A 25,706-nucleotide genomic window follows, 5' to 3' on the forward strand; every position below is an offset into this window, starting at 1 on the left:
TCTCGCTTTCTCTCTCTCTCTCTCTCGCTTTCTCTCTCTCTCGCTTCTCTCTCTCGCTTTCTCTCTCTCGCTCTCCTCTCTCTCTCTCTCTCTCTTCTCTCTCTCGCTCTCTCTCTCTCTCGCTTTCTCTCTCTCTCGCTTTCTCTCTCTCTCTTCTTCTCTCTCTCGCTTTCTCTCTCTCTCTCTCTCTCTCTCTCTCTCTCTCTCGCTTTCTCTCTCTCTCTCTCTGCTCTCTCTCTCTCTCTCTCTCGCTTCTCTCTCTCTCGCTTTCTCTCTCTCGCTTTCTCTCTCTCTCGCTTTCTCTCTCTTCTCTCTCTCTCTCCTCTCTCTCTCTCGCTTTCTCTCTCTCTCGCTTTCTCTCTCTCTCGCTTTCTCTCTCTCTCGCTTTCTCTCTCTCTCTTCTCTCTCTCTCGCTTTCTCTCTCTCGCTCTCTCTCTCTCGCTTTCTCTCTCTCTCGCTTTCTCTCTCTCTCTCTTCTCTCTCTCTCGCTTTCTCTCTCTCTCGCTTTCTCTCTCTCGCTTTCTCTCTCTCGCTTTCTCTCTCTGCTTTCTCTCTCTCGCTTTCTCTCTCTCGCTCTCTCTCTCGTTCTCTCTCTCTCTTTCTCTCTCTCTCGCTTTCTCTCTCCTCTCTCTCTCGCTTTCTCTCTCTCGCTTCTCTCTCTCTCTCGCTTTCTCTCTCTCGCTTTCTCTCTCTCGCTTCTCTCTCTCTCTCTCTCTCTCTCGCTTTCTCTCTCTCTCTTCTCTCTCTCGCTTTCTCTCTCTCGCTTCTCTCTCTCTCTCTCTCTCTCGCTTCTCTCTCTCTCTCTCTCTCGCTTCTCTCTCTCTCTCGCTTTCTCTCTCTCTCGCTTTCTCTCTCTCTCGCTTTCTCTCTCTCGCTTCTCTCTCTCCTCTCTCTCTCTCTCGCTTTCTCTCTCTCTCTCTCTCTCTCTCGCTTTCTCTCTCTCGCTTTCTCTCTCTCGCTTTCTCTCTCTCGCTTCTCTCTCTCGCTTTCTCTCTCTCGCTTCTCTCTCTCTCTCGCTTTCTCTCTCTCTCGCTTTCTCTCTCTCGCTTTCTCTCTCTCGCTTTCTCTCTCTCGCTTCTCTCTCTCTCGCTTTCTCTCTCTCGCTTTCTCTCTCTCGCTTTCTCTCTCTCGCTTTCTCTCTCTCTCGCTTTCTCTCTCTCGCTTTCTCTCTCTCTCTCTCGCTTTCCTTCTCTCTCTCGCTTTCCCTCTCTCTCTCCTCTCTCTCTCTCTCGCTTCTCTCTCCTTCCTCTCTCTCGCTTTCTCTCTCTCTCTCTTCCTCTCTCTCTCGCTCTTTCTCTCTCTCTCTCTCTTCTCTCTCTCTCGCTTTCTCTCTCTCTCGCTTTCTCTCTCTCTCGCTTTCTCTCTCTCTCTCTCTCTCTCGCTTTCTCTCTCTCGCTTTCTCTCTCTCTCTCTCTCTCTCTCTCTCTCGCTTCTCTCTCTCGCTCTCTCCCGCTTTCTCTCTCTCTCTGCTTTCTCTCCTCTCTCTCGCTTCTCTCTCTCTCGCTTTCTCTCTCTCTCGCTCTCTCTCTCTCTCTCCTCTCTCTCTCTCTCTCTCCTCTCTCTCTCGCTTTCTCTCTCTCTCTCTTCTCTCTCTCGCTTTCTCTCTCTCTCGCTTCTCTCTCTCTCCTCTCTCTCTTCAGTTCTCGTTCTCTCGCTTTCTCTTCTCTCTCTCTCTCTCAGTTCAGTCAGTTCTCTCGCTTTCTCTCTCTCTCTCTCTCTCGCTTTCTCTCTCTCTCTCTCTCTCTCTCGCTTTCTCTCTCTCTCGCTTTCTCTCTCTCTCGCTTTCTCTCTCTCTCGCTTTCTCTCTCTCGCTTTCTCTCTCTCTCTCTCTCTCGCTTTCTCTCTCGCTTTCTCTCTCTCGCTTTCTCTCTCGCTTTCTCTCTCTCGCTTTCTCTCTCTCGCTTTCTCTCTCTCGCTTTCTCTCTCTCTCGCTTTCTCTCTCTCGCTTTCTCTCTCGCTTTCTCTCTCTCTCGCTTTCTCTCTCTCGCTTTCTCTCTCTCGCTTTCTCTCGCTTTCTCTCTCTCGCTTTCTCTCTCTCTCTCTCTCTCTCTCTCTCTCTCTCTCCCTGTCTTTTCTCTGTCTCACAGTCTCTGCACCCCACAGGTGCAGCCTGCAGCACACAATGAGTTAAACTCCGAGCGCTGACTGCTGGGCTGTTGGGCTGTGGGCAGTGCAGGGGACAGGCAGCGGGAGCCTTTGTTGTTCAGGCTGGTTTTATTTGGCTAGGCAAATGAGCCCGCTTTGCATGCTTGACGCTGTGCCATCTCTCGTTTCAGCGCCTGCTGTTCGGAAGGGTTCAGGGATCCACCAACCCCGCCATGCTCATCATCGGGGCCGAGGACGAGGAGTTCGAGAATGACATCGACCCGGTACGTGGCAAGCACCTCGCGCTGCATTCGCCATCGAAGGTGTCCGCTCCAGGGACTGAGCCCTATAACCCAGGCCGATACTCCTGGTGCCAGTACTGAGGGAGCGCTGCGCTGTCGGAGGTGCCGTCTTTTGGATGAGGCATTAAAGATCCCGCAGTGCTATTCAAAGATCTGCTGGGGGAGTTCTCCCCGGAGTCCTGGGACCAATATTTACCCCTCAACCAACATCGCTAAAAAAACAGTCTGGTCATTACCACACGGACTGCAGAGGTTCAAGAAGGTGACTCACCACCACCTTCTCGAGGGCAATCAGGGATGGGCAATAAATGCCGACCTTGCCAGCGATGCCCACATCCCATGAATGAATTAAAAAAAAATCTAATTTCTGTTTGTGGGCTCTTGCTGTGTGCTGATTGGCTGCTGAGTTTGGCGAGTCACGACAGTGACTACACTTCAAAAGTACTTCGTTGACTGTAACGTGCTTTGGGACGTCCCGATGTCGTGATTGGCGCGATGTAACTGGGGCGAATCTTTCGCCGTGTAGGGCAGTCAGGAGTTGGAGCTCTGAGATCTTTACTCCCACTGACCCATGTTTCATCTCTGACCTCCAGCCGCACCTCCCCACACACCCCCCTGCTCCTCCAGGTGCTGACCCGTGGCCCCAGCCTCTCCAAGGGGCCATTCTTCATGTGCCAGCCAATTCAGGAGTGCGAGCAGGCTATTCGCCCATGAGAACTGTCGCGGTCGAACCGCCCCCTGTCCTCGCCCAGCATGCTCGCGCGTGAGGCACTGGATAGAATCAGAGACTCATAGGAGGGAAAAATTCGGTGGGTTAGCGCCTCGCAACTGAGCGCCCGAGTGCGGCAAGTTTAGCGCCACTCGTGAAATTGACCAGACGTTTTGCAGCGGTACTAAACACTACCGCCACGATCTCCTGCGCCCGCAGATTGTGACGTCAGTCAAGCGTGCAACGCCCCGCTAACGCCCCGGACCGGATATTGAGTCACGCCCCCCTGCCTTAGGAACGACAGGCAGAGGGGAATGTTTTGCAGTCAGGAAGGGGCCGGGGGAGCGCTATTTAAAGGCGGCCGCTTCCTGCCTTTTCTTGTCGGTGAAAGTTTTGGTTTTAACGCTGTCCTAAGGAGTTTTGGCCCTCAGCACCACTTTTGAGGTTCCTAAGCGCCGAGCTCTTTCCCTGGGCCTATCCAACTCCATAGCTTTTGAGGTCTCCCCAGGCCAAGATTCAAGGCTGCAATGAGCAGGGAGTGGCTGGCCAGCAAGATGGCCCCTCCCCTTTAAGAACTGGATGGCGCCAGTCTGGCTGGCTTCCATTGAAACTAACAGGACTAGATGCAGGAAGGATGTTCCCGATGGCGGGGGAGTCCAGAACCAGGGGTCACAGTCTAAGGATAAGGGGTAAGCCATTTAGGACAGAGATGAGGAGGAATTTCTTCACCCAGAGAGTGGTGAACCTGTGGAATTCTCTACCACACAAGGCAGTTGAGGCCAATTCATTAAATATATTCAAGAAGGAGTTGGATATATTTCTTAAGGCTAAAGGGATCAAGGGATATGGGGAGAAAGTAGGGACAGGCTACTGAATTTGGATGATCAGCCATGATCGCATTGAATGGCAGAGCAGGCTCGAGGGGCCGAATGGCCTGCTCCTGCTCCTATCTTCTATGTTTCTATGTCTGTGTTCCCAGGAGAACAGTCTGATCTTTTCTAACCTCTCCTCCTAACTGAAGTCCCTCATCCCCGGTATCATCCTGTTCACCCAGAGTTCCTTTCCTTGACCTCTACCCAGCAACTTCCACCATCAGCATTCACTGCCGAGGTTCAATTGTTAAAAAAATAAATACCCACGTTTGTGAGGAACCAGACAACAACTGGTATCTCAATGGAGAGTCAACATCTTCAGGGATGACCTGCCCATTCCCCTCCCCTCTGTGCGCAGTAGTTCTATCTGATCTGTCCATTTATTTCCCCTCCGTGGCACCAACAGCAGGCACCTCAAAGCACTGGAGAGTACCAGCAATGCTGCCTCCGCAAGATCCTGCAAATCCATTGGCAGGATAGGCGCACCAACATCAGTGTTCTCACTCAGGCCAACATCCCCAGCATCGAAGCTCTAACCACGCTTGATCAGCTCCGATGAACGGGCCACATCGTCCACATGCCCGATACAAGACTCCCAAAACAAGCGCTCTACTCGGAGCTCTGGCACGACAAGAGAGCCCCAGGTGGGCAGAGGAAACGCTTCAAGGACACCCCTCAAAACCTCCTTGGAAAAAGTGCAACATCCCCACCGACACCTGGGAATCCCTGGCCCAAGACCGCACAGAGTGGAGGAGAAGCATCCGGGAAGGTGCCGAGCACCTCGAGTCTCTTCACCGGGAGCAAGCGCAGGCAGCGCAAGGAGCGCACGTCAACCCAAGCACCCCACCCACCTGCCCCTTCAACCACCACCTGCCCCACCTGTGACAGAGACTGTAGGTCCTGCATTGGACTCATCGGTCACCCGACAACTCATTTTTAGTGTGGAAGCAAGTCATCCTCGGTTCCCAGGGACTGCCTAAGAAGAAGAGTTCTATCTGGTCCATCCATTCATCACCCCTCTGTGTGCAGTAGTTCTAACTATTCTATCCATTCACCATGTGTTATCTGATCTCTCTTCCTGATTCTGATTCTCGGGTCCTCCAGTAAACAGTTGCTGAGGTCACTGAATGATCTCGTGTCCCTCGAGAAGATCCCTTCTCAGTTTTCTCGTGTGTGTGGTGTGTGTGGACTTGGGGCCTGTCGTCTGTTTGTAGCCTGGGTGTGGGTTCCTCACTAACGAATGCTGCTCTGCCTTGCAGATGGTCGATGATAACTGCAGCCATTTCCAGTGCATTGATCTGGTGAAGGACCGCCCGACCTACCTGATCATCTTCCTCCATCACGTTATCCTGCAGTTCGATGCTGCGTCTGTGGTGAGTGTTTATCCCAGCTGCCTCCCTCCTGTCCGGGATAATTGGTTTGGGGGATGGGGGGGGGCGGGGGTGACTTTCACCTAAAGGCGGAGCTGCCGTCTGGCAAGGGAGACGTTACACCGAGGCCCCGTCTGCCCCCTTGGGCGGTTCGGAAAGATCCCACGGCCACTATTGGAAGAAGAGCAGGGGCGCTCTCCCCGGTGTTCCGAGGCCAATATTTATCCCGCAATCAATATCAATAAAACAGATTATCTGCTCATTTATCACATTGCTGTTTGTGGGAGCTTGCTGTGCACAGATTGACTGCTGCGCCTCCTACATTACTGCAGTGACTACTCTTCAAAAAGGGGAGGGGGTATTTGAGGGCGTTCAGTGTTGGGGGGTATTTGATGGGGTTCAGTGTTGGGGGGTATTTGATGGGGTTCAGTGTTGGGGGGTATTTGATGGGGTTTAGTGTTGGGTATTTGAGGGGGTTCAGTGTTGGGGGTATTTGATGGGTTTCAGTGTTGGGGGCATTTGATGGGGTTCAGTGTTGGGGGTATTTGATGGGGTTCAGTGTTGGGGGTATTTGATGAGGTTCAGTGTTGAGGGGTATTTGATGGGGTTCAGTGTTGGGGGGTATTTGATGGGGTTCAGTGTTGGGGGGTATTTGATGGGGTTCAGTGTTGGGGGTATTTGATGGGGTTCAGTGTTGGGGGTATTTGATGGGGTTCAGTGTTGGGGGTATTTGATGGGGTTCAGTGTTGGGGGTATTTGAGGGGGTTCAGTGAATGGGTATTTGATGGGGTTCAGTGTTGGGGGGTATTTGATGGGGTTCAGTGTTGGGGGGTATTTGATGGGGTACAGTGTTGGTGGGTATTTGAGGGGGTTCAGTGTTGGGGGGTATTTGATGGGGTTCAGTGTTGGGGGTATTTGATGGGGTTCAGTGTTGGGGGTATTTGATGGGGTTCAGTGTTTGGCTATTTGATGGGGTTCAGTGTTGGGGGGTATTTGATGGGGTTCAGTGTTGGGGGTATTTGATGGGGTTCAGTGTTTGGGTATTTGATGGGGTTCAGTGTTGGGTATTTGATGGGGTTCAGTGTTGGTAGGGTGTATTTCGTGGGGTTGGAGTTCGGGGAGGGGGTATTTGACGGAGTGCGAGTTCGGGGAGGGGGTATTTGGTGGGGTGAGAGTTCGGGGAGGGGGTATTTGATGGAGTGATAGGTCAGGGAGGGGGTAATTGATGGAGTGAGTTCGGGGAGGGGGTATTTGATGGAGTGAGAGTTCGGGGAGGGGGTATTTGATGGAGTGAGAGTTCGGGGAGGGGGTATTTGGTGGGGTGAGAGTTCGGGGAGGGGGTATTTGATGGAGTGATAGGTCAGGGAGGGGGTAATTGATGGAGTGAGTTCGGGGAGGGGGTAATTGATGGAGTGAGTTCGGGGAGGGGGTATTTGATGGAGTGAGAGATCGGGGAGGGGGTATTTGGTGGGGTGAGAGATCGGGGAGGGGGTATTTGATGGGGTTTGACGCTCTGAGGAGGTAGTTTTACGGGATTGTGAGACCTGGTAACCTGTGGTTTCGCTGCTAACGGTGTACCTGGTGTTTCTACAGCTCTGTTACCTGCACGGGGAGATGTTCAAAGGAGTCAACACCAAAGATGCCCGCAGGATGTTTGTGGATTACTTCCACACCTTTTTGGACAGAGCTGCGGTGAGCTGAATTTCAAACTCATTATCGCTATCCCCAGGGCAAGAGGGTTAACGGGCACCGCCTGTCTCCAGCAACCTTACCGCGTTCAGCATTCTTCGATTTATAGAATGAGGGAGTTAAACTCTGTATCTAATCCCGTGCTGTACCTGCCCTGGGAGAGTTTGATGGGACAGTGTAGAGAGAGCTTTACTCTGTATCTAACCCGTGCTGTACCTGCCCTGGGAGTGTTTGATGGGACAGTGTAGAGAGAGCTTTACTCTGTATCTAGGCCGTGCTGTACCTGCCCTGGAAGTGTTTGATGGGACAGTGTAGAGAGAGCTTTACTCTGTATCTAACCCGTGCTGTACCTGCCCTGGGAGTGTTTGATGGGACAGTGTAGAGAGAGCTTTCCTCTGTATCTAACCCGTGCTGTACCTGCCCTGGGAGTGTTTGATGGGACAGTGTAGAGGGAGCTTTACTCTGTATCTAACCCCGTGCTGTACCTGCCCTGGGAGTGTTTGATGGGACAGTGTAGAGGGAGCTTTACTCTGTATCTAACCCCGTGCTGTACCTGCCCTGGGAGTGTTTGATGGGACAGTGTAGAGGGAGCTTTACTCTGTGATGCGCCATCAATTACTCAAAAGACTGAGGTTAAGCGAGTAACAATCAGGCTTTTATTAACTAAAGAATGAAGGTCTAGTCTCGAGTGGTCGACCCGTCCAGAATACTAAGGGACTGGGAGGTAGTCACTTATATACCTGCTATAGTGGGAGGAGTCAGCCGAGGCATGTCCATACCTGTACCTAGTGGAATACACATACACGTACAGACAGGTATAACAGTGGTTTACCACATTCACCCTGATGCACTATCAATTGCTACAAAAGACTGGAAGTAATAAACAGGCTTTTATTACCAAAGAACAGAGCATGCCTCTTGTGGTTGCCTGGTATCCAAAAGGGCCGGGGGCTGCCGAGCAGCGACCTTTATACCCAGCCATGAGGGTGGAGCCAGGGGCGGAGTCAGCTGAGGCATGCACAGACAAGTACAACAATATGCAAGAGTGAACAACAGTACTAACTGAACAACAATACTAACAACAGTGGTTTACCACATTCACCCCTTGTTTAGAATTGAGTCCGGCGGGGTGAAGTGCACTAAAAATTCGTGTACTGAAGTCTATCAGGAGGCCTTGTAAGCCGTCCTGAGCGTCGCAGCAGCGGCGGTGATGGTGCAGCATCCAACGTTGAACCCGGTGTCTCGTTCAGAGGAGGTGTAGCAGGTGGCGGACCCTGGGGCTGCTGCATGCCGTCTACAGGGGTCAGAGCATGGGTAATGGGAGGTAGCGATGGTGGTCTCTCAGAGGCACCCGAAGGTGCGAGGTCTCGTGCGGGGACTGTGTCCTGGGGGTAGGCAGGAGTAGCGGTGGGTGGCGAAGAGGGTGTTTCAGGAGCACCCGCAGGTGCGAGGTCTCGAATGGAGACTGTGTCCTCCCGCCCGTCCGGGTACGCCATGTAAGCATACTGCGGGTTGGCGTGGAGGAGGCTCACCCTCTCGACCAGGGGGTCCGCCTTATGGGTCCTCACGTGCTTCCGCAGTAGGATGGGACCTGGAGAAGTCAGCCATGTTGGTAGCGAAATCCCCGACGTGGACTTCCTGGGGAAGGAGAACATTCTCTCGTGAGGAGTGGCATTGGTGGGTGTACAGAGCAGCGACCGAATGGAATGGAGCGCCGCAGGGAGGACCTCCTGCCAGCGGGAGGTCGGAAGGCCCTTAGATTTTAAGTTTAAAAGGACTGCCTTCCAGACTGTCGCATTCTCCCTTTCCACCTGGCCGTTACCCCGGGGGTTGTAGCTGGTGGTCCTGCTTGTAGCAATGCCTCTCGCGAGCAGGTACTGCCGAAGTTCGTCGCTCATAAAAGATGAGCCCCTGTCGCTATGGATATAGCTAGGGAAACCGAACAATGCGAAGAGGTCATTCAGACATTTAATGACCGTGGTACTGGTCATGTCCGAGCAAGGGATGGCAAACGGGAAACGGGAGTACTCATCAATTATATTGAGGAAGTACACATTGCGGTCAGAGGAGGGGAGGGGCCCTTTAAAATCGATGCTCAGCCGCTCGAAGGGGCGCGTGGCTTTGATCAGGCTCGCTCTGTCTGGCCTATAAAAATGCGGCTTGCACTCGGCACAGATCTGGCAGTTCCTGGTCATGGTCCTGACCTCCTCGATGGAGTAGGGCAGGTTACGGGATTTGATAAAATGGAAGAACTTGGTGACCCCCGGGTGGCAGAGGTCATTGTGGAGGGTCTGTAATCTAGCAACCTGCGCGTTGGCGCACGTACCACGTGATAGGGCATCTGGGGGCTCATTGAGTTTCCCGGGCCGGTACAAGACATCGTAATTGTAGGTGGAGAGTTCGATTCTCCACCTTAATATCTTGTCATTCTTGATTTTGCCCCGCTGCTTATTATGAAACATAAAAGCTACTGAACGCTGGTCAGTGAGCAGGGTAAATCGTTTTCCGGCCAGGTAATGCCGCCAATGTCGCACGGCTTCCACAATGGCCTGGGCCTCCTTTTCGACAGAGGAGTGTCGAATCTCGGGGCCCTGGAGGGTCCTTGAGAAAAAGGCCACGGGTCTCCCCGCCTGGTTAAGGGTCGCAGCTAGGGCAAAGTCGGATGCGTCGCTCTCCACTTGAAAAGGGAGGGACTCATCCACAGCGTGCATTGTGGCCTTCGCAATATCGCTTTTTATGAGAGTGAAGGCTGCACAGGCCTCTGCTGTCAGGGGGAAGGAGGCGGACTTGATGAGGGGTCGGGCTTTATCCGCATAGTTGGGTACCCACTGAGCATAGTAAGAGAAAAACCCCAGGCATCTCTTCAGTGCTTTCTGGCAGTGGGGGAGGGGGAGCTCCATAAGAGGGCGCATTCTATCGGGGTCTGGGCCGATGACTCCGTTCTCCACTACGCAGCCAAGAATAGCAAGGCGCTTAGTACGAAACATACATTTGTCTTTGTTGTATGTGAGATTCAGCCGCTGGGCCGTCCGGAGGAATTTCCCTAGATTAACGTCGTGGTCCTGCTGGTCGTGGCCGCAGATGGTGACGTTGTCTAGATATGGGAAAGTGGCCTGGAGCGCGTTCTGGTCAACCATCCGGTCCATCTCCCGTTGGAAGACAGAAACTCCGTTGGTGACGCCGAAGGGAACTCTGAGAAAGTGATAGAGCCGACCGTCAGCTTCAAAAGCTGTGTACTGGCGGTCCTCAGCCCTGATGGGGAGCTGGTGGTATGCCGACTTCAGATCAATCGTCGAGAACACCTGGTATTGTGCTATCTGATTGACCATGTCAGATATGCGGGGGAGTGGGTATGCATCCAACTGGGTGTAGCGATTGATCGTCTGGCTGTAGTCAATAACTAGGCGCTGTTTTCCGCCAGTCTTCACCACCACCACTTGTGCTCGCCATGGGCTATTGCTGCTCTCGATAATCCCTTCCTTCAGGAGTCTCGCTACCTCGGATTTCATGAAACCCCTATCCCCGGCACTGTAACGCCTACTTTTGGTAGCGATGGGCTTACAGTCGCGGGTGAGGTTAGCGAACAAGGAGGGGGGGGAGACTTTAAGGGTGGAGAGGCTGCAAATGGCGCGCGGCGGGCGATTTAAAAACTGCTGGCTGCAGACCGTGAGAGGGGGGAGGGGTCCACCGTACGCTAAAGTGACACTCTTAAGGTGGCACTGAAAATCCAACCCCAGTAGGACGGCAGCGCAGAGATCGGGCAGGACCAGAAGTTTAAAATTTTTGTATTCAGTACCCCGCACTGAAAGAGTCACCAAACAGTAGCCACCGACTTCCGCTGACTGGGCTTTGGAAGCCATAGAGATGCGATGACGCGTCGGCAGGACCGGGAGAGAGTAACTGCGCACCGTGTCGGGGTGTATAAAACTCTCCGTGCTCCCGCTGTCAAAAAGGCAGGTAGTGGCGCGGCCGTTTACCGTAATGTCCATCATGGACCTGGACAGTTGATGCGGGAGAGATTGATCCAGCGTCACGGAAGCCAGCGTATGTTCAAGCGCGTCGATGCGGTCGTCCGATGAGGCGGTGGTGGAGTCCGGGTCCCCCGTAACCGAAGTCGGAGGCGTCCAAGATGGCGGACAAAATGGCGGCGCCCACGGTCCCGATCCCCACGCGGCTGGGGGAGCCCAAGATGGCGGGCAAGATGGCTGCGCCCACGGTTCGCACGCGGCGCTGCTGGCGTTAGCGGTTTTCCCTTTGCAGGCGCTAACGTAGTGACCTTTCTTCCCGCAGCCGGAGCAGGTAGCATTCTTCGCGGGGCAGCGTGCTCTAGGGTGTTTAGCTAGGCCACAAAAATAGCATTTTTGTGCCTTGGACATCGCTGCAGCAGTCGGAGGTGGCGGTCCCATGGCCCAAGATTGCGGCGTCCACGGTGCGGGGCGATTAGGGGAGAAAGCGTCCATATTTCTGTGGGCCGCGTCGAGCGAGAGCGCGAGGGACACTGCCTTTGTCAGGTCTATTTCACCCTTCTCCAGCAGCCTCTGCCGGGAGTAGTCGGACCTTAGACCAGCAACGAAAGCGTCTCGTATCAGTCCCTCCGCATGTGCCGCGGCCGATACTCCCTTGCAGTCGCAGCCGCGTCCGAGTACCCGCAGTGCCCGTAGGAAGGCCTCCACCGATTCCCCGGGCTGCTGTCTGCGAGATCTTAAAAGGTGCCTGGCATAGACCGTGTTAACCGGGCGTGCATACTGCCCTTTCAGTAGGTCGATAGCCGCCGCGTAGGTCGTCGCATCTTGGATTAAAGTATAGACTTGGTGGCTCACCTTCGAGGCCAGGATTTTCAGTTTATTTTCATCAAGAGTCACGGTCGAGGCTTCCAGATACGCCTCAAAGCAACGCAGCCATTGTGCGAATTTAGTCGACGAACCCGCTTCTTGGGGGTCTAGGTCCAGGCATGTTGGTCTGAGGGCTCGCAGCAGCGCCTGCTGCTCAGCGTTTTGCGCCATCGGTTGATCAGCATCCGCAGCCAACATTTAACTTTGGTAATAAAATTGATGCACTATCAATTGCTACAAAAGACTGGAAGTAATAAACAGGCTTTTATTACCAAAGAACAGAGCATGCCTCTTGTGGTTGCCTGGTATCCAAAAGGGCCGGGGGCTGCCGAGCAGCGACCTTTATACCCAGCCATGAGGGTGGAGCCAGGGGCGGAGTCAGCTGAGGCATGCACAGACAAGTACAACAATATGCAAGAGTGAACAACAGTACTAACAGTGAACAACAGTACTAACAACAGTGGTGAACAACAATACTAACAACAGTGGTTTACCACACACCCCTTGTTTAAAAATGAGTCCGGCGGGGTGAAGTGTATTTAAAAGTTCGTGTATTGGAGCCTCTCCGGAGGTCTTGTCTGCCGCTGTGATCGACGTGGCGACGGCAGGGGTGGTGGAGCTTCCGGCGTCGCATCCCGTGTAGGCTGGGGCACTGGAGTGTAGTCCTCGTGGGTGACGGTCCAAGGCGAGCCGGCTGCTGGGGTTGGATATCTGGTCGTGGGGGGGGGGTGGTAATGGGTAGTGGGTTACAGCGGTCCCCGAGGGTGCGAGGTCTCGTATGGAGACTGTGTCCTCCCGCCCGTCCGGGTACGCAATGTAAGCGTACTGGGGGTTGGCGTGGAGGAGGTCGACCCTCTCGACCAGGGGGTCCGTTTTATTGGTCCTCACGTGTCTTCTCAGTAGTACCGGCCCTGGGGACGTCAGCCATGGCGGTAACGCTGCCCCGATGTGGACTTCCTTGGGAAGACAAACATTTTCTCATGAGGGGTGGCATTGGTGGCAGTGCAGAGCAGTGACCGAATCGAGTGGAGCGCATCGGGGAGCACCTCCTGCCAGCGGGAGGTCGGAAGGCCCCTAGACTTTAAGGCTAGTAGGGCGGCCTTCCAAACTGTTGCATTCTCTCTTTCCACCTGTCCGTTCCCCCGGGGGTTGTAACTGGTGGTCCTGCTTGTGGCTATACCCCTAGCGAGCAGGTACTGGCGGAGTTCGTCGCTCATAAACGCTGAGCCCCGGTCGCTATGGATATAGCTGGGGAAACCGAACAGGGTGAAGAGGCTGTTCAGACATTTAATGACCATGGCACTGGTCATGTCCGGGCAGGGGATAGCGAACGGGAAACGGGAGTACTCATCAATGATGTTGAGGAAGTACACATTGCGGTCGGAGGAGGGGAGAGGCCCTTTAAAATCGACGCTCAGGCGTTCGAAAGGGCGAGTGGCTTTTATCAGGTGGGCTCTGTCTGGTCTATAAAAGTGCGGTTTGCACTCAGCGCAGACTTGGCAGTTCTTGGTCATGGTCCTGACCTCCTCAATGGAGTAAGGCAGGTTGCGGGCCTTGATGAAGTGGAAGAACCTGGTGACCCCCGGGTGGCAGAGGTCATTGTGGAGGGCCCTCAGCCTATCGATCTGCGCGCTGGCGCAGGTGCCACGCGATAGGGCATCTGGGGGTTCATTGAGCTTCCCAGGCCGGTACAAGATCTCGTAATTGTAGGTGGAAAGTTCGATTCTCCACCTCAAGATCTTGTCATTTTTGATTTTGCCCCTCTGCTTGTTGTTGAACATAAAAGCAACTGAACGCTGGTCAGTGAGCAGGGTAAATCGTTTTCCGGCCAGGTAGTGCCTCCAATGACGCACAGCCTCCACAATAGCCTGGGCCTCCTTCTCGACCGCGGAGTGTCTGGTCTCCGGGCCCTGGAGGGTTCGTGAGAAGAATGCCACAGGTCTCCCCGCCTGATTAAGGGTGGCGGCCAGAGCGAAGTCGGACGCATCGCTTTCCACCTGGAAGGGGATGGATTCGTCCACTGCGTGCATGGTGGCTTTGGCAATGTCCTCCTTGATAACGGTGGAAGGCCGAGCGGGCCTCTGCCATCAGGGGTAAAGAGGTGGATTTGATCAGCGGACGGGCTTTGTCTGCATAGTAGGGGACCCACTGGGCGTAGTAGGAAAAAAACCCTAGGCACCTCTTCAGAGCTTTTAGGCAGTGGGGCAGTGGGAGTTCCATAAGGGGACGCATCCGGTCCGGGTCGGGACCGATGACCCCGTGTTCCACAACACAGCCAAGGATGGCGAGGCGGTCTGTGCGGAATATGCACTTCTCCTTGTTATATGTCAGGTTCAGGAGTTGGGCGGTGCGGAGGAATTTCTCGAGGTTTGCGTCATGGTCCTGCAAGTCATGGCCGCAGATGGTCACATTGTCTAGGTAAGGGAAAGTGGCCTGCAGCGCGTTTTGATCGACCATCCGGTCCATCTCCCTTTGGAAGATGGAGACCCCGTTGGTAACGCCAAAGGGAACCCTAAGGAAGTGATAGAGGCGGCCGTTTGCCTCAAAAGCAGTATACTGGCGGTCTTCGGGGCGGATGGGGAGCTGGTGGTACGCTGATTTCAGGTCAATGGTCGAAAAGACGCGGTACTGCGCGATCTGGTTGACCATGTCAGCTATGCGGGGGAGTGGGTAGGCGTCCAGCAGGGTGTAGCGGTTTATTGTTTGGCTGTAGTCGATGACCAGGCGTTGTTTCTCGCCGGTCTTAACGACCACAACCTGGGCTCGCCAGGGGCTGGAGCTGCCCTCAATAATCCCCTCCTTCAGGAGCCGCTCCACTTCGGTTTTGATGAAAACCCTGTCCCCGGCACTGTATCGCCTGCTCTTTGTGGCGATGGGCTTACAGTAGGGGGTGAGGTTAGCAAACAGTGGGGGGGGTGGGACTCTGAGTGTGGAGAGGTTGCATCTGGTGCGCGGCGGGCAATTTGGAGGCTGCTGGCTGCGGACTGTGAGTGGGGGGAGGGGGCCATCGTACGCCATCGTAACGCTTTTGAGGTGGCACTGGAAATCCAACCCCAGTAGAACGGCAGCGCAAAGTTGGGGCAGGACCAGCAGTTTAAAATTATTGAACACAGTCCCGTCTACTACTAGTGTCACCACGCAGTAGCCGCCAATGTCTGCTGACTGGGACTCGGCGGCCATAGAAATCCGCTGGTGCGCAGGCAGGACTGGGAGAGAGCAACGCCGCACCGTGTCGGGGTGGATGAAGCTCTCTGTGCTCCCGGAGTCAAAAAGGCAGTTTATTGCATGGCCATTTACCTTAACGTCCATTTTGGACTGAGCTAGTTGGTGCGGTCTCGTTTGGTCCAGCGTAACAGAGGCCAGCGTAGGGGTCGGTGTGTCACTGCGGGTATCAGATGGGGGGGGGGTTGGCGGCCTGCTGCGTCCCGGCTGGTGTCCAAGATGGCGGCGTCCATGATTCCCATGTGGCTGGAGTCGTCCAAGATGGCTGCTGCTGCGGTGGTTCGCACATGGCTGGGGAGGCCCAAGATGGCGGCCCGCACTGCCCACACGCGGCGCTGTTGGGGGCCCAAGATGGCGGCTCACGCGGCGCTGCTGGCGTTCGGGGTGGCTTTGGCCTTGCAGGCGCTAGCGTAGTGTCCCTTTTTCCCGCAGCCCGAGCAGGTCGCATTCTTCGCCAGGCAGCGCGCTCTGGGGTGTTTGGCCTGGCCACAGAAGTAGAATTTCTGGCCTTGGGATACTGCTGTCTGGCTTTGGGACACTGCTGCGGTGGTTGGGCCGTTGTTGGGCTGTGGCTGGGGTGGCACGGTGCTATGGGGCTGTCCTACCGTGTCCCAGGTTGTCGTTCCCCGCGGCGTCCACGGTGCAGAGGAGTAGGCATCCATGCCCCGGTAGGCTGCGTCCAGCGTTAGTGCGATTTCGGAGGCTTTGTCGAGGGTGAGGTCACTCTGCTCCAGCAGTCGCTGTCGGGTGTAGTTGGACCTGTGGCCCGCTACGAAGGCATCCCGGATCAGTTCCTCCGTGTACTTAGTGGGCGTTACCGCCTTACACCCACAGGCCCGGCCAAGCACGGACAGTGCTTGGAGGTATTCCTCAGTCGATTCCCCAGGTTGTTGCTTGCGACTCCCCAGGAGGTGCCTGGCGTAAACTTCGTTCACAGGGCGCGTGTACTGGGTCTTGAGGAGCTGGAGGGCGGCTGTGTACGAGGTCGCGTCCCGGATGACTGAGTACACTCGGTGGTTCACCTTGGAGATCAGGACAGACAGTTTGTCCGCATCCGTTGCGACCGCAGTGGAGGCAGTCAGGAATGCCTCGAAGCACGTGAGCCAGTGAGCAAACTTGGTGGAAGCGTCCGCTTCCCGACTGTCCAGGTCCAGGCATGCTGGTGTGAGGATCTTCTCCATTATAAAAAAAAATTAGTTAATAAAATTGATGCGCCATCAATTACTCAAAAGACTGAGGTTAAGCGAGTAACAACCAGGCTTTTATTAACTGAAGAATGAAGGTCTAGTCTCGAGTGGTCGACCCGTCCAGAATACTAAGGGACTGGGAGGTAGTCACTTATATACCTGGAATAGTGGGAGGAGTCAGCCGAGGCATGTCCAGACCTGTACCTAGTGGAATACACATACAGACACAGACAGGTATAACAGTGGTTTACCACACTCTGTATCTAAGCAGTGCTTTACCTGCCCTGGGAGTGTTTGATGGGACAGTGTAGAGGGAGCTTTACTCTGTATCTAACCCGTGCTGTACCTGCTCTGGGAGTGTTTGATGGGACAGTGTAGAGGGAGCTTTACTCTGTATCTAACCCATGCTGTACCTGCCCTGGGAGTGTTTGATGGGACAGTGTAGAGGGAGCTTTACTCTGTATCTACCCCCGTGCTGTACCTGCCCTGGGAGTGTTTGATGGGACAGTGTAGAGCGAGCTTTACTCTGTATCTAACCCGAGCTGTACCTGCCCTGGGAGTGTTTGATGGGACAGTGTAGAGGGAGCTTTACTCTGTATCTAACCCGAGCTGTACCTGCCCTGGGAGTGTTTGATGGGACAGTGTAGAGGGAGCTTTACTCTGTATCAAACCTGTGCTGTACCTGCCCTGGGAGTGTTTGATGGGACAGTTTAGAGGGAGCTTTACTCTGTATCTAACCCGTGCTGTACCTGCCCTGGGAGTGTTTGATGGGACAGTGTAGAGGGAGCTTTACTCTGTATCTGACCTGTGTGTAGCTGCATCTTTAAATGGAAAGAATGGATTAATATTTGAGGCACAGACAGTGACGCCATGTGTTCCTCTGATTTCTTTCAGATCCTCAGGGTGTCGGTACCGCATGAAATTGCTTTTGAGTTGGGTAAGTGCGCTCGACGCAAAAGTACAATCTGAGTGGGCCGTAAGAATGGACATCGGTGCACGTGGAGGGAGAGCATGTGTATGCGGGGGGCGGGGGAGTGAGTGTGCCGTGTGTGTGTGTGAGTACAGTGTGTGTGTGTGAGTACAGTGTTTGTGAGATTGCTGTATGTGTGTGAGTACTATGTGTGTGTGTGTGAGTGCGGTGTGTGTGAGTACAGTGTGTGTGTGAGTACAGTGTGTGTGTGTGAGTGCGGTGTGTGTGAGTACAGTGTGTGTGTGTGAGTGCGGTGTGTGTGAGTACAGTGTGTGTGTGTGAGTACAGTGTGTGTGTGTGAGTGCGGTGTGTGTGAGATTGCTGTGTGTGTGTGTGAGATTGCTGTGTGTGTGAGTACAGTGCGTGTGTGTGAGATTGCTGTGTGTGTGTGAGTACAGTGTGTGTGTGAGATTGCTGTGTGTGTGTGTCACTACAGTGCGTGTGTGTGAGATTGCTGTGTGTGTGTGTCACTACAGTGCGTGTGTGTGAGATTGCTGTGTGTGTGTCACTACAGTGCGTGTGTGTGAGATTGCTGTGTGTGTGTCAGTACAGTGTGTGTGTGTGAGATTGCTGTGTGTGTGTCACTACAGTGCGTGTGTGAGAGATTGCTGTGTGTGTGTCACTACAGTGCGTGTGTGTGAGATTGCTGTGTGTGTGTCAGTACAGTGTGTGTGTGTGAGATTGCTCTGTGTGTGTGTGTCACTACAGTGCGTGTGTGTGAGATTGCTGTGTGTGTTTCAGTACAGTGTGTGTGTGAGATTGCTGTGTGTGTGATTGCTGTGTGTGTGTCAGTACAGTGCGTGTGTGAGAGATTGCTGTGTGTGTGTGTCACTACAGTGCGTGTGTGTGTGAGAGCGGTGTGTGTGTGAGATTGCTGTGTGTGTGTGTGTCACTACAGTGCGTGTGTGTGAGATTGCTGTGTGTGTCACTACAGTGTGTGTGTGAGATTGCTGTGTGTGTGTCACTACAGTGCGTGTGTGTGAGAGAGCGGTGTGTGTGAGTACAGTGTGTGTGTGTGTGAGATTGCTGTGTGTGTGTCACTACAGTGCGTGTGTGTGAGAGAGCGGTGTGTGTGAGTACAGTGTGTGTGTGTGTGAGATTGCTGTGTGTGTGTCACTACAGTGCGTGTGTGTGAGAGAGCGGTGTGTGTCACTACAGTGTGTGTGTGTGTGAGATTGCTGTGTGTGTGTCACTACAGTGCGTGTGTGTGAGATTGCTGTGTGATGTGCCTTCAATAACCACAAAACTAGAAGTTATAGACTTCAACAAGTTGGCTTTTAATCACTAAGATCAGAGCTAACATCTCAACACACTGACTGGTTCACAGGAATGAGGCATACAGATCCTGGGATCTTTATGTAAGAGAAGTCAGGGGCGGAGCCAAGAGCCAAGACCTGGAATCTTCCAGGTTAGTCAGGAAAGAGGAAGTGAAACTATACACCGTGTGGGGGAGGGTAATATACATGAGTGCAAAAAGTATACAGGCAAGAACAAATACAGGCAAGAACAAACAGATTTCATTACATTCACCCCTTCTTTAGATTTAGTCCATCGGGGTGATGTTTCTTAAAAGTTGGTATAAGTGAGTCTGTCGGGAGGTTTTGCAGTTCTCAGTGATCGGCGCAAAGCCGGTTGGGGTGCCTCTAGGGGAGTGGATTCTGGTTCCTCCGCTGTCCGGGTCTCCGCAGTGTCTTCCAGGTTATCTGCAGTGTCCTCCAGGTTAAAGTTGGGTATTGATACCTCTGGGCGTCCTGTCTCTTTTTGGTGTAGGTCTTCCTCGGGTAGTCTCTCATCGTTCTCTCCGCTCCCCGAGGGAGCGAGGTCTTTTATGGGAACAGTGTCCTCTCGCCCGTCAGAGTATTCGATATAGGCGTACTGAGGGTTTGCATGGAGGAGCTGTACCTTTTCCACAAGGGGGTCCGTTTTATGGCCTCTCACGTGCTTCCGCAATAGTACTGTCCCCGGGGACGTCAGCCACGCGGGTAGAGATATGCCCGAGGTCGATTTCCGGGGGAAAACGAACATCTTTTCGTGAGGGTTAGCGTTAGTGGCTGTACATAACAGAGACCTTATGGAGTGGAGCACGTCTGGGAGGACTTCCTGCCAGCGGGAGGTCGGAAGGCCTTTTGACTTTAAGGCTAACGTGACAGCCTTCCAAACGGTAGCATTCTCCCTTTCCACTTGCCCATTACCCCGGGGGTTGTAGCTAGTGGTTCTGCTAGTGGCTATCCCCTTTGAGAGCAAGAACTGGTGCAGTTCGTCACTCATAAATGACGTCCCCCTATCGCTGTGTATGTAGTTCGGCATGCCAAACATGCAGAATAGATTACCGAGACACTTGATGACCATGGCACTGGTCACGTCTGGGCAGGGAATGGCGAAGGGGAAGCGGGAATATTCATCGATGATATTGAGGAAGTATACGTTACGGTCGGCAGAGGGAAGGGGTCCCTTGAAGTCCAGACTTAGGCGCTCGAATGGCCGTGTGGCTTTGATAAGGTGTGCACGGTCAGGCCTGTAGAAACGAGGCTTGCATTCCGCACAGATGCGGCAGGCTCTGGCCATTGCCCTGACCTCTTCGATGGAGTGGGGCAGATTGCGGGACTTTATAAAATGGTATAGTCGGGTGACCCCTGGGTGACAGACGTCGTTGTGGAGACCCTGTAATTTGTCCGTATGAATGCTGGCACACATTCCCCGCGATAGGGCGTCTGGGGGTTCATTAAGGGCTCCCGGCCTGTACATAATATCATAGTCGAACGTGGATAGTTCGATCCTCCACCTGAGTATTTTGTCATTCTTGATTTTCCCCCTTTGTTTGTTATTAAACATGAAAGCCACCGACCGCTGGTCGGTGAGCAGGGTGAAACGTTTGCCAGCTAGGTAGTGTCTCCAGTGCTGCACTGCCTCCACTATAGCCTGTGCCTCCTTCTCGACAGAAGAGTGCCTGATTTCAGGTCCCTGAAGGGTTCGGGAGAAGAAGGCCACAGGTCTCCCAGCCTGATTGAGGGTCGCAGCTAAAGCAAAGTCTGACGCATCGCTTTCGACTTGAAAGGGAATGCTTTCGTCCACTGCACACAGTGCAGCCCTTTCAATGTCCTGTTTGATACTGGTGAAAGCCTCCCGAGCTTCAGCTGATAGTGGGAAGGACGTCGATTTAATGAGGGGTCGGGCCTTATCAGAGTAATTGGGCACCCATTGGGCATAATACGAAAAAAATCCCAGGCACCTTTTTAAAGCTTTGGGATTGTGTGGCAGGGGCAGTTCCTTTAGGGGGCGTAATCGGTCAGGGTCTGGTCCAATTACCCCATCTTCCACCACACAGCCGAGGATACAGAGACGGGTTGTGTTGAAGACACATTTGTCTTCGTTGTAGGTTAGATTCAGCTTTAGGGCAGTTTTTAAAAATCTCGCAAGATTTAGATCGTGGTCTTGCTGGTTGTGCCCGCAGATAGTGACATTGTCCAGATAGGGGTAGGTAGCTTGTAGTTTATTCTCGTCAACCATGCGGTCCATCTCACGTTGGAAGACCGAGACCCCATTTGTTACCTCGAAGGGCACTCTGAGAAAATGGTAGAGGCGTCCGTTCGCCTCAAAGGCGGTGTATGGGCGGTCCTCCGTTCTAATGGGGAGCTGGTGATACGCGGATTTGAGGTCGATAGTCGAGAAGACTCGGTATTGCGCGATCTGGTTGACCATTTCTGATATGCGGGGTAAAGGGTAGGCGTCCAGCTGGGTATAAATATTAACAGTCTGGCTGTAGTCAATTACCATCCGTTTCTTTTCGCTATTTTTAACTATGACTACTTGGGCACGCCACGGACTGGTACTGCATTCAATAATGCCTTCCCGCAGGAGCCTGTCCACTTCCGCCTTGATAAAGTGTCTGTCTTCCAGACTGTACCGTCTACTTTTGGTCGCTATGGGCCTACAGTTCGGAGCGAGATTAGCGAATAAAGAGGGCGGGCTGATTTTTAAGGTTGATAGGCCACAGACTGTGAGTGGCGGCTGGGACCCGCCATATGCTAGCGTGACACTTTCGTGGTGGCACTGGAAGTCCAGGCCCAAGATTACATTAACACAGAGTTCTGGCATCACGAGGAGTTTAAAATCCTTGTAGTCCGTGCCTTTTACAGTCAGTGTTACCACACAGTAGCCCAAAATGTCCGAAGTGTGGGGCTTAGCAGCCATAGCAATTCTGCTCCGTGTAGGGGTTACTGTTAATGAGTGCTGCCGTACCAGGCTAGGGTGGATTAAACTCTCGGTACTCCCACAGTCAATTAAACATTTAGTTAAATTCCCGTTTACCTGTATGTCCATCATGGATTTTGTCAACGGGTGTGGCCTGGATTGATCCACCGTGATCGAAGCCACTGTTGGGCCCTGGGCGGCCGTTGAGTCGGGAAAAGATGGCGGATCCCAAGATGGCGGCCCGCACGGCACGCACGAGGCGGTGACGGAGTTGGAAATCGGATTCCCCCTGCAGACTTTGCTAAAATGCCCCTTTTTCTTACATTTGAAGCATGTAGCGTCTTTTGCTGGGCATCGTTGTCTGGGGTGCTTGGCCTGGCCGCAGAAGTAGCATTTCGGGCCTCGAGACATTGCCGCTGCAGTAGGACTCCTGGGTGAACTTCTGTGTGGGGACTCCGGTGGCGTAGAGCTGGTCTGAGACCTGGATGGGGAAGATGGCTGATTCCAGGATGGCGGCCCGCTCGGCGCGCACGAGGCGGTGAGGGCCGCTTGGCCGGAAGAATAAGAGTCAGAGTTTTTCTGGGCCATGTCCAGCGATCGCGCAGTGGCCACTGCCTTTTTTAAGTCCAGGACCTCCTTCTCCAGCAGTCTCTGCCGGATATAATTCGATTTGAGGCCCGTGATGAAGGAATCGCGGACCAATTCGTCAGAGTACATGTTGGCCGTACGGCCTTGCAGTTACAGTCCCGGACCAAGTCCTTTAGGCCCTGTAAGAAATCGTCCATTGATTCCTCTGGTCGCTGCCTGCGTGTAGCCAGCAGATGTCTGGCGTACACTTCGTTTACTGGTCTCTGGTATTGGGCCTTCAGGATAGTGATGGCCTCCGTGTAAGAGGTGGCGTCCCGGATGAACGAATAAATCTGATGATTAACGCGAGTAGTCAGTAGACTCAGTTTATCTACCTCGCTAGCGGATGAGGCCCTCGCGAAGAGTTCGAAGCATTTGAGCCAGTGTCCAAATTGATTTGATGCTTCAGCAGAATGTGGATCCAAGTCCAGACGCTCTGGTTTTAGGAGTCAATCCATCCTAGTATTCTTTAGTGATTAAAATTGATATGCCTTCAATAACCACAAAACTAGAAGTTATAGACTTCAACAAGTTGGCTTTTAATCACTAAGATCAGAGCTAACATCTCAACACACTGACTGGTTCACAGGAATGAGGCATACAGATCCTGGGATCTTTATGTAAGAGAAGTCAGGGGCGGAGCCAAGAGCCAAGACCTGGAATCTTCCAGGTTAGTCAGGAAAGAGGAAGTGAAACTATACACCGTGTGGGGGAGGGTAATATACATTAGTGCAATAAGTATACAGGCAAGAACGAATGCAGGCAAGAACAAACACATTTCATTACACTGTGGGTGTGAGATTGCTGTGTGTGTGTGTCAGTACAGTGTGTGTGTGAGATTGCTGTGTGTGTGAGTACAGTGTGTGTGAGATTGCTGTGTGTGAGTACAGTGTGTGTGTGTGAGTACAGTGTGTGTGTGTGAGTACAGTGTGTGTGTGAGTACAGTGTGTGTGAGTGAGTACAGTGTGTGTGTGAGTGAGTACAGTGTGTGTGTGTGAGTACAGTGTGTGTGTGTGTGTGTGTGTGTGTGTGTGAGTGAGTACAGTGTGTGTGTGAGTGAGTACAGTGTGTGAGTACAGTGTGTGTGTGAGTGAGTACAGTGTGTGTGTGAGTACAGTGTGTGTGAGTGAGTGAGTACAGTGTGTGTGTGTGAGTAGTGTGTGTGTGAGTACAGTGTGTGTGAGTGAGTACAGTGTGTGTGTGTGTGTGAGTACAGTGTGTGTGTGTGAGTACAGTGTGTGTGAGTGAATACAGTGTGTGTGTGTGTGTGAGTACAGTGTGTGTGTGTGTGTGAGTCCAGTGTGTGTGAGTGAGTACAGTGTGTGTGTGTAGTGTGTGAGTGAGTGAGTACAGTGTGTGTGTGAGTACAGTGTGTGTGTGAGTACAGTGTGTGTGAGTGAGTACAGTGTGTGTGTGAGTGAGTACAGTGTGTGTGTGAGTACAGTGTGTACAGTGTGTGTACAGTGTGTGTGAGTGAGTACAGTGTGTGTGTGTGAGTGAGTAGTGTGTGTGTGAGTGAGTACAGTGTGTGTGTGAGTGAGTACAGTGTGTGTGTGTGTGAGTACAGTGTGTGTGTGTGAGAGTACTGTGTGTGTGTGTGTGTGTGTGAGTACAGTGTGTGTGTGAGTACAGTGTGTGTGAGTGAGTACAGTGTGTGTGTGTGAGTACAGTGTGTGTGTGAGTGAGTACAGTGTGAGTGAGTACAGTGTGTGTGAGTACAGTGTGTGTGTGTGAGTACAGTGTGTGTGTGTGTGAGTACAGTGTGTGTGAGTACAGTGTGTGTGTGTGAGTACAGTGTGTGAGTACAGTGTGTGTGTGTGTGAGTACAGTGTGTGTGTGAGTACAGTGTGTGTGTGTGAGTACAGTGTGTGTGTGTGAGTGAGTACAGTGTGTGTGTGTGAGTACAGTGTGTGTGTGTGTGAGTGAGTACAGTGTGTGTGTGTGAGTACAGTGTGTGTGTGTGAGTACGGTGTGTGTGTGTGTGAGTACGGTGTGTGTGTGTGTGAGTACAGTGTGTGTGTGTGAGTGAGTACAGTGTGTGTGTGTGAGTACAGTGTGTGTGTGTGTGAGTACAGTGTGTGTGTGAGTACAGTGTGTGTGTGAGTACAGTGTGTGTGTGAGTGAGTACAGTGTGTGTGAGAGTACAGTGTGTGTGAGTGAGTACAGTGTGTGTGTGTGTGAGTACAGTGTGTGAGTACAGTGTGTGTGTGAGTACAGTGTGTGTGTGAGTACAGTGTGTGTGTGAGTACAGTGTGTGAGTACAGTGTGTGTGTGAGAGTACAGTGTGTGTGTGTGAGTGAGTACAGTGTGTGTGTGTGAGTACAGTGTGTGTGTGTGAGTACAGTGTGTGTGTGTGAGTACAGTGTGTGTGTGTGAGTACAGTGTGTGTGTGAGTACAGTGTGTGTGTGTGTGAGTACAGTGTGTGAGTGAGTACAGTGTGTGTGTGTGTGAGTACAGTGTGTGTGTGTGTGAGTACAGTGTGTGAGTACAGTGTGTGTGTGTGAGTACAGTGTGTGTGTGTGTGTGAGTACAGTGTGTGTGTGTGAGTACAGTGTGTGTGTGTGAGTACAGTGTGTGTGTGAGTACAGTGTGTGTGTGTGTGAGTACAGTGTGTGTGTGAGTACAGTGTGTGTGTGAGTGAGTACAGTGTGTGTGTGAGTACAGTGTGTGTGAGTGAGTACAGTGTGTGTGAGTGAGTACAGTGTGTGTGAGTGAGTACAGTGTGTGTGTGAGTGAGTACAGTGTGTGTGTGAGTGAGTACAGTGTGTGTGTGTGTGTGAGTACAGTGTGTGTGTGAGTGAGTACAGTATGTGTGTGAGTAGTGTGTGTGAGTGAGTACAGTGTGTGTGTGTGTGAGTACAATGTGTGTGAGTGAGTACAGTGTGTGTGTGAGTACAGTGTGTGTGAGTACAGTGTGTGTGTGAGTGAGTACAGTGTGTGTGAGTGAGTACAGTGTGTGTGTGTGAGTACAGTGTGTGTGTGTGAGTAGTGTGTGTGTGTGAGTGAGTACAGTGTGTGTGTGTGTGAGTACAGTGTGTGTGTGTGAGTGAGTACAGTGTGAGTAGTGTGTGTGTGTGAGTACAGTGTGTGTGTGTGTGAGTACAGTGTGTGTGTGAGTGAGTACAGTGTGTGTGAGTGAGTACAGTGTGTGTGTGTGAGTACAGTGTGTGTGTGTGAGTAGTGTGTGTGTGTGTGAGTACAGTGTGTGTGTGTGTGAGTACAGTGTGTGTGTGTGAGTGAGTACAGTGTGAGTAGTGTGTGTGTGTGAGTACAGTGTGTGTGTGTGAGTGAGTACAGTGTGTGTGTGTGAGTGAGTAGTGTGTGTGTGAGTGAGTACAGTGTGTGTGTGTGTGAGTACAGTGTGTGTGTGTGAGTGAGTACAGTGTGTGTGTGAGTGAGTACAGTGTGTGTGTGTGAGTGAGTAGTGTGTGTGTGAGTGAGTACAGTGTGTGTGTGTCTGAGTACAGTGTGTGTGTGAGTACAGTGTGTGTGTGAGTACAGTGTGTGTGTGTGAGTGAGTACAGTGTGTGTGTGTGAGTACAGTGTGTGTGTGTGAGTACAGTGTGTGTGAGTACAGTGTGTGTGTGAGTGAGTACAGTGTGAGTGTGTGTGAGTACAGTGTGTGTGCGTGTGTGTGTGAGTAGTGTGT

At 52.8% G+C, this 25,706-nt stretch overlaps 1 protein-coding gene across 1 annotated transcript in view; it reads left to right on the plus strand.

The window, feature by feature from the left end:
* The first annotated feature begins 2,256 nt into the window (after positions 1–2,256).
* LOC147109755 (rho guanine nucleotide exchange factor 1-like) overlaps positions 2,257–25,706 on the plus strand; it is a 77,406-nt gene continuing 53,956 nt past the window's right edge. Inside the window, exons 1-4 of the mRNA XM_086003873.1 lie at positions 2,257–2,369; positions 5,228–5,341; positions 6,932–7,030; positions 17,163–17,205. Of these exons, the coding sequence (XP_085859999.1) occupies positions 2,319–2,369; positions 5,228–5,341; positions 6,932–7,030; positions 17,163–17,205 (307 nt within the window). The 5' untranslated portion in view covers positions 2,257–2,318. The remainder of the gene's footprint in view (positions 2,370–5,227; positions 5,342–6,931; positions 7,031–17,162; positions 17,206–25,706) is intronic.

Source organism: Somniosus microcephalus, chromosome 12 (genome assembly GCF_052327205.1).
Source record: "Somniosus microcephalus isolate GS21.2 chromosome 12, FLI_Smic_1.0, whole genome shotgun sequence".
In the NCBI taxonomy this organism is placed as follows: Eukaryota; Metazoa; Chordata; class Chondrichthyes; order Squaliformes; family Somniosidae; genus Somniosus; species Somniosus microcephalus.